Here is an 8,376-nt window from a genome sequence, read left to right on the forward strand (position 1 = left end):
GATGCAACTACCTCAAAAGAAGCTTCGGAGATTTTATAAAATTCTCTCTAAGGAGTTGATAAAGTAAAGAAGATAAAACTTCAAACTCTAAGGGCTGATTTTGAAGTTTTAAAAATAAAAGAATCTGAATCCATTTCGGATTTCTGTTTAAGATTGATGGCCGTTTTGAATCAACTACGAAGGTACGGGGAGGAAGTAGATGATGTGCGTGTGGTAGAAAAGATCCTTCGCTCTTTAACACGTAAATTTGATTATGTGGTGTGTGATATTGAGGAGTCTAAAGATTTAGACTCCATAACAGCAGAGATATTGGAAGGTTCTTTGCAAGTCCACGAAGAAAAGATGAAAAGGAGAAAAGAAGAGCCACTAGAGCAACTTCTTAAAACTCAGACATCCTTCAAGGATCTAGAAGGTGTAAAAAGTTATAGAGGAAATGGACAATGACGAGACCGTGGCAGTCATGGTGGTCGTGGAAGAGGAATAAGCTATATTAACAAATTCAACAATGAAGATAAAAGCCACCAATCATTTAGAGGTCGTGGTCGTGGACAATAAGGAGGTAGAGAACGTGGAGCTTATCAAGGTACCTATGAAATGAGATATGTCAAATTTAAAATTGAGTGCTATAACTATCATAAACTTGGACATTACTTTTGGGAATGTCGTAGCAATATTGAAGATAAAGCTAACCTTGTTGACAACAATAAAGGCGAAGATGAGTAACACTATTAATGTCACTTAAAGAAGAAGATACAAATGATTGCAGCTCAACAAATTTCAGATCCTACCTCACTTGATTCTTCAATTGCTATGAAATAAACATTTTCAATTTTATCATTTTAAATATCTAAGTCATCTTCATCACTTTCGTGCTGAATGCTTTATTTTTTTGAGCATCTTTTCTTGGCTTCAAGACAATTATTAGCAATGTGTCCATATTTTTTTTTTATATAATTATATCATTTTCTTTAGTTTTTATTTTGATCAACAATCGTTTTTCCTTTCAAAAATTTTGCTTACCTCTTGTATGATTTTTGGATCTCTTGAAGAATTTCACACAAAAGAAAGTCTACACAAAAGAAAATCTACTTTTGTTTCAGAATAGACTACATTTTACCATTTCTTATAATCAGGTTATAGGTTAATAGCTCCTTAGCTCCGATTTTCCGGCGACTTCTCTGCGCTTTCTGCCACCTGATCGGATCTCCTCACAGATCCGTTTCAACTCTATATTTCTAGTTTCTTATTCTTTTTCTTCTTTTTCAACTCGACTTCTCCGGGAAGTCTTTCGGGGTTTTCATCGACTCTAGTCACGGATACTGGTCCCATAGCCGGATCTACCATATCTCCGGCGAACGCATCAAGGACATCTCCCTTCTCCGGCATATTTGTTTGGAGAAGATAGGTTGTTTCTTCACTACTGGTCCATAGCTGTTCACTGCATTGGCAGTCATCAGGTACTCTCGTTCCCATACCGTTCTTGATTTATTGATTTACTGATTGGTCTATTGTTCTTAATTTTTGTGTGTGCATTGTTCTTAGTTACTGGGCACTTGGCATACTGTTTCAGATCTGTATACAGAGTTTATCTTCCCTACTGTTCATACTACTCTTAGCAGTTGGCTTACTGCTCTAGTATCTTAGTTCCTACCATTATAGTTTTAGATTTTGTTCTTCATTTTCTGTCAACGTGTAGTTATTAGTCTACATTGTTTTGCCTATTAGTTAGTGTGTAGAGTCTCTAGTAAACACCCTATACTGTCTATTACTATCTCGTTGGCTGTTTGTATTCTCTAGATTTATTTGTTCCCAGTTTATCGCTTTTGTACTTCATATCTTTTTAGTGGATTCAATAACTAATGGTGGACTAGGGTCATGTCCTCGATTGGGGCTGAAGGCGAGGGGAAGTAGTGGTAAGAGGGGGATGGGCTCTCTTAAATTGAGAGTAGGATCATGGAACATAGGGTCGCTGTTAGGAAAGTCCATAGAACTAGTGAAGAGCCTTAGGAGGAGAAAGATTAATATAGCTTGTGTTCAGGAGACTAGATGGGTAGGCACCAAAGCTCGGGATGTGGATGTGTTTAAATTATGGTACTCAGGAAGCTCTAGAGATAGGAATGGAGTAGGTATCCTAGTCGATGCGGATCTTAGGGAGTGTGTGGTGGAGGTAAAGAGGATCAGCGATAGGATGATATTGATTAAGCTAGTTATAGGCAGGCTTATTGTGAACGTTGTTAGTGCGTATGTGCCTCATGCTGGCCTAGATGAAGAAGTCAAAAGACTTTTTTGGGAGGGCTTGGATGAGGTAGTGAGGAGTATACTGAGTACCGAAAAGATTTTTATTGGTGGAGATTTCAATGGTCATATCGGTACAACTTCTAATGGTTTCGATGATGTCCATGGAGGCCTTGGTTTTGGAGTGAGGAATGGCAGCGGGGTATCTCTTTTGGAATTTGCTAAAGCCTTTGAGTTGGTTATTGCTAACTCGTGTTTTCTGAAGAGGGAAAATCAATTGGTAACCTTTAGTAGCACAGTAACTAGGACTCAGATTGACTACTTACTCCTCCGAAAGGGTGATAGAGGCCTTTGTAAGGATTGCAAGGTTATTCCAAGTGAAAATATTACTACCCAACATAAGCTTTTGGTGATGAACTTGAAGATTAAGAGGGATAGGAGAAAGAAGACCCTTTATGACCGGCTGAGGATTAGATGGGGAGCCTAACTCCCATTCTTTCTCGGGAGATAGTGTGGACACAAAGACAAATTTGTGGTGATAAAAAAGACGGTGAAAGGTAATGTGTCTTTTGGAGATACCTCAAAGGTCCAAATTGAAGGGATAGGTACAATTTTGATATCTTGTAAAGATGGTGGCCATAAATTGATTAATGAGGTTTACTATGTGCCAAAATTGAAAAGCAATATTGTAAGTTTGGATCAACTTCTTGAAAAAGGATATGATATTCATATGAAAATATGCATCTCTAGCTTAGAGATTCAAGTAACAACTTAATTGCTAAAGTGAATATGACAAAGAATAGGTTGTTTCCTTTGAATATTAAGACCATTGATGCAAAGTGTTTGAATGCTAATGTGCAAGATGACTCATGGTGTTGGCATATGCAATTTGGGCACTTGAATTTTGAAGCACTCAGATCAATGGGCGATAAGAAAATGGTTGATGGGATTCCATCAATCAACCATCCCAATCAGTTGTGTGAAGCTTGTCTTCTTGGAAAACACGCAAGGAGGAGTTTTTCTAAAGAGTCCACGTCAAGAGCAACCAAGCCACTCCAGCTTGTACACACCGATATGTGTGGTCCAATTGATTCACCTTCTTTTGGTAGAAGTAAATACTTCTTGCTCTTTATTGATGATTTAGAAGAAAGACTTGGGTATATTTTTGAAGCAAAAATCAAAAACTTTTGTTGCTTTTAAAAATTTCAAAGCGCGTGTAGAAAAAGAAAGTGGCAATGAAATAAAAGCGTTAAGGTTCGATAGAGGAGGTGAATTCACTTCAAAAGAATTTAATGACTCTTGTCAATCTCATGAAATTTGTCGCCCTTTAACGGTACCTTACTCGCCCTAGCAAAATGGGGTTGCAGAAAGAAAGAATAGAACAATTCTTAATATGGCTAGATGTATGTTGAAAGCTAAAAGTATGCCAAAAGAATTTTTGGCCGAGGCTGTTTCTTGTGCAGTTTATTTGAGCAACAGGTCTCCAACAAGAAATGTGCAAAGATCAAACGCCTCAAGAGGCATGGAGCGGAAGAAAGCCAAGTGTCAAGCACTTGAGAATTCTTTGGAAGCATAGCTTATGCTCATGTTCCACATCAAGGGAGAGCTAAACTTGACGATCGAAGTGTCAAGTATGTGTTTATTGGATATGACGGGAGTTCAAAAGGCTACAAGTTATACAACCCAAACAATAATAAGATGGTGGTGAGTCGTGATGTTGAATTTGATGAAGAAGCGACATGGAATTGGGAGACTCGGGGAGAAAGAACATATGATTTTCTTCCATACTTTGGAGATGAAGAAGAACAGGTGATCATGGCACCTACTCAGGTTGTTACCCCACCTGCTTCACCAGCAAATATTGCATCATTGTCTACTCAAGAGAGTTCAAGTGAAAGGCCGCATAGAATGCGGAGTATCCAAGAACTCTACGATAACACAGAAGAAGTTACTAATTTTGATTTTTTGTGTTGTCTCTTTGCTGATAGTGAACCAATGAATTTTGATGAAGCTGTTACAGACAAAAGATGGAGACAAACCATGGAGGAAGAACTCCAGTCAATCGAGAAGAACAACACTTGGGAATTAACAACTCTTCCCAAGGAATCATTGAGCAATTGGAATCAAATGGGTATACAAGGCAAAGAAAAATGCTTATGGAGAAGTAGAAAGATACAAGGCAAGACTTATGGCTAAAGGCTACAAACAAAGGCATGACATTGACTACAAACCCATTGCCCACATGGAGACGATTCGTCTGCTGATTTCTTTGGCGGCGCACATTAAGTGAAAAATCCATCAACTAGATGTCAAATCGGCATTCTTGAATGGAGTTCTTGAAGAAGAGGTCTATGTTGAGCAACCATTGGGCTTTGTGATAAAAAATCATGAAGATAAGGTGTTGAGGTTGAAGAAAGCCTTATATGTGTTGAAGCAAGCTCTAAGAGCGTGGAATAGTCGCATTGACTAGTACTTTTAAGACAATGGATTTACTTATTGTCTCCATGAATATACTCTTTACATTAAAGTTCATACTAATGGAGATATTCTACTTGTTTGTCTTTATGTTGATGATCTTATTTTGAAGGGTAATAACTCAGTTTTGTTTGAAGCTTTCAAGAAAGCTATGTCCCTTGAGTTCGAGATGACAGACATAGGGCTCATGTCGTATTACTTGAGCCTAGAAGTGAAACAAATAGAGGAAGGCATCTTTACATCTCAAGAAAGCTATACAAAGGAGATTTTGAAGAAGTTCAACATGTTCGATTGCAACCCTGTGAACACCTCAATGAAAAGTGGAATAAAATTGTCAAAGTTTGATGATGGTGAAAAGGTAGATTCCACTTTTTTCAAAAGTCTCGTGGGGAGTCCAAGGTATGAGACCAGATATACTCTTTGCAGTTGAAGTAGTAAGTCGCTTCATGGAAGCTTCTACCTTCACTCACTTGAAGGTCACCAAAAGAATTTTCGTTACCTAAAAGGTGCGATCGACCTTTGGGCTATTTTATTCTTCTTCTAATGATTTTAACCTTGTGGGATATTGTGATAGTGATTATGGGGGAGATGTTGATGATAGAAAAAGCACATCTGGTTTTGTGTTTTTCTTGGGTGATTGTGTTCTTTCTTGGAGTTCAAAGAAACAATCCATTGTTATTCTCTCGACTTGTGAAGCTGAATACGTGGTAGCAACATCATGTACATGCCATGCTATTTAGTTGAGGAGATTATTGAAGGAACTCAATCTGCCACAAATTGAAGCCATAATGATTTGTGTTGATAACAAATCTGCGCAAGCACTTGTCAAGAATCCAGTATATCATGATCGGAGCAAGCATATAGACACAAGATATCATTTTATCCGAGAATGCATTGGCAAGAAAGAGGTAGAACTCAAGTATGTGAAATCTCATGATCAAGTTGCGGATATCTTTACAAAGCCTCTCAAATTTGAAGATTTTCAGAGATTGAGATCAAGCCTTGGAATAAAGAAGAAAAATCAAAATTAAGGGAGAGATTTGTGGAAATCAAATGTTGGTGGGATTGGTAGCCACATTTGTTGAAATTAATAGTCAAATTTTGGTGAAAGTTGGTAGCCAAACTTTGTAGAAATTGGCTTCCACATTTGTTCAAATTGTTAGTTAAATATTGGTGAAAGTTTACAACTTAACTTTTTAGAAATTGGTTGTCACATTTATGTCAATCAAGAGGTTCAAAAACTCTATAAATAGAGTAGCAATTGAGCATTTGAAAACACACCAAAATAGAGAGAGCAATAGAGAGAATAGAGAGTAATCCACAAACTATTTCTTAGTTTGTGAGAATATTGTGGGAGTAATATTTTAGTGAGTTGTGCGAAATAAAAGAGTGTTCTTATAAAAGAGTAGTCATCTTTTGATACTTCCAAGTTGTCATCACTATTATTGTATCATATTTACCCCTTTATAATATTTGGTGTCGTTGTTACTCTCTTGTTATTGCTATTTAGCGTGAATATTATCCTGGGTGAGATTATCATTTTTCCAACAATATTTACTCAGTTTTGCCTGTACTGGGATAGTTCAAAGATGAAATTCTTCTTATACGCTCATCATACATGAATTTGTAGGAAGGAATAGGAGCTTGGTCTTTCCTTGTTACAGTTTCTTCAATGGCGACAATAGCTTCTGGTGCTTTGGTTAATTTAGAAGAGCTGGTTCCATCTTCGCAACACTTTAAGCATGGCATCTCTCTTCGCATTACTGGAAAGTGAGTAATCATTGTTTCATAACATAACTAGTTTTCCTGCCTCGAGTTTTTCACATTTGCTCTAGTCTTTTTTATGTACAATCACCAATACATTTGAACTGGAAAGTCTATGTAGTTGTTGTTCATGAGAATAATGAGCAAGCGAAATTTTTGTCTAAGACGAATGAAGCTCATTTTAAATAGCTTCTGCATAATTTGATCGCATTGTTTAGTTGAGTTTGAAGAGAATATTATATGTGTGGCATACTTGTGATTGTGAAATGTTCGTCTTCATAATTCTTTGCGGCAGGTAAAGGATTACTCTTTAGTCTGGCCATTTAGGGTAATGCTTGTTCATAACAAGTTTGGGGACTATACAAACCCCATTCCAACTTAATTTATCTCCTTACATTGTTGTTACCTATGGAACTTGTGTGAAAAAAAGTAATTGTTACTAATGAAATGAATTTGGTTTCCATGAGCTGGTTCAAGAACTTGCTCGTCAAGCATAAGGAAGGCAATTGAAACTCAAGGCTTGACTATTCTCTGTGTTCCCTCTAGGCTTCAAGATTATGATGTGGAGACTGCTGTTGCTGTGATTGTTGATAGAAATGCATCATTAAAAGTTGACACACAGCACTTGAATATCAATCTTCGCATTGGTTCCATCTTCCAGTTTATTGGAGAACTGCTTCTTGAACCCAATCATGAGGTATGATAACTTGAATATTCATATTGTAGCACAAGCTGCTTTGCTTGCTTATGGTCTGCATACATGCCTTTGGCCTTCATATTACACCATTCTAATATCTAGTTATTACCCACTTCCCATCCCAAGAAAAAGGAACACAAAATTTGAATTTGAAAATGGTGCTATTACATGATAATATCAAAACTCTTCTTTGTGATGCACTAAACTTAGCAAAGGTTGAGGAACTTGTGTCTCAGGTCACAAGTTCGAGCCCTGCATCAAGCGAACTAAGTCCATTGTTTAAGTGGAGAATGGTAGAGGGACGGACCCATCATCCCCGAGTTTTGAAGGCTACGGTTGGCCCAAAGGGTGGACTCCAGATGGACTTCTCAGTCATAAAAGAAATAACCAAAATTATAGAAAATGACTTGACAATTAGATCACTATGACACTGTTGTTTTAGTGTCTATTTATTTATATAAGCTGATTAGTTGTTGTCTTTTGCCCTTAAACCGTAAGAGGAGCATCAGCTACTGTGGCTATTGATGTGTGATATACAAAATTTGATCACATTTATTTCTGATTTCAGGCAATTCTGAAGGCACGAGTTGGACGAAATGTAGATGGAATGGATCTCAATCTGTATCGTCAATCCCTGCAGCTCTTGAGAGATTTTCAAGCTGGTCATTGAATAGTTAGTCACCTTACTATAGGATTTATCGTTGCAAATTTACCAAAAGTAATAGCTAGATATCATTTTGGAACGGGCATGTATTCATGGTTGGAAGCCTTGTTATACTATTTCCAAAATGTAGTTTTTCCTTTTTAGCTCTTGTTAAAAGAGAGCATGCATGACCAGTGGTGATGTTTGAAGTAGTAGTATTATATCAGTTGCCTATTTGCAGACTTCTGAATCTCTATGTTGGGAGATAAGAGGGTACTGGTTGTTTTTGGGTCCTCTCTGTCCAACAAACATATCTTTTCCCAACTTATTTCCAGAATTTGAGTTCGACCGCGGCTTCCCCTGTTTTTGGGGGGATCAAGTTCCTTGCCAACTGCCACCTATCGACCAATGCCGCATCAAAGATCCCCTTCCATCGGACTTTCCATTAAAAAATGGAACTCGAACGGTTGAAGTTTTATAGCTAGTCAAAAAAGTGATTAGAAGGTCTAATCATGCTACTTCAGTCGTATGTCTGATGGATAAAAGCCCTTGGGCCTTCGTT

General features: G+C 37.5%; 1 protein-coding gene across 1 annotated transcript; it reads left to right on the forward strand.

The window, feature by feature from the left end:
• Nucleotides 1–976: 976 nt before the first annotated feature.
• LOC129887322 (CST complex subunit TEN1) lies at nt 977–8,054 on the forward strand. The gene is made up of 4 exons (XM_055962382.1): nt 977–1,457; nt 6,341–6,480; nt 7,021–7,171; nt 7,740–8,054. The coding sequence occupies exons 2-4, from the start codon at nt 6,383–6,385 to the stop codon at nt 7,839–7,841; spliced, it is 351 nt and encodes a 116-aa protein (XP_055818357.1). The 5' UTR covers nt 977–1,457; nt 6,341–6,382; the 3' UTR covers nt 7,842–8,054.
• Nucleotides 8,055–8,376: the final 322 nt, after the last annotated feature.

This window comes from Solanum dulcamara, chromosome 4, assembly GCF_947179165.1.
Source record: "Solanum dulcamara chromosome 4, daSolDulc1.2, whole genome shotgun sequence".
NCBI classification, from domain to species: Eukaryota; Viridiplantae; Streptophyta; class Magnoliopsida; order Solanales; family Solanaceae; genus Solanum; species Solanum dulcamara.

Excerpts from the sequence above, each read along its gene's own strand:
- LOC129887322 (XM_055962382.1), top strand. The coding sequence starts at position 6,383 with ATGGCGACAATAGCTTCTGGTGCTTTGGTTAATTTAGAAGAGCTGGTT. Across the intron at positions 6,481-7,020 it reads TCTCTTCGCATTACTGGAAA|GCTTCAAGATTATGATGTGG; the intron begins GTGAGTAATCAT and ends TGTTCCCTCTAG. Across the intron at positions 7,172-7,739 it reads TTCTTGAACCCAATCATGAG|GCAATTCTGAAGGCACGAGT; the intron begins GTATGATAACTT and ends TTCTGATTTCAG.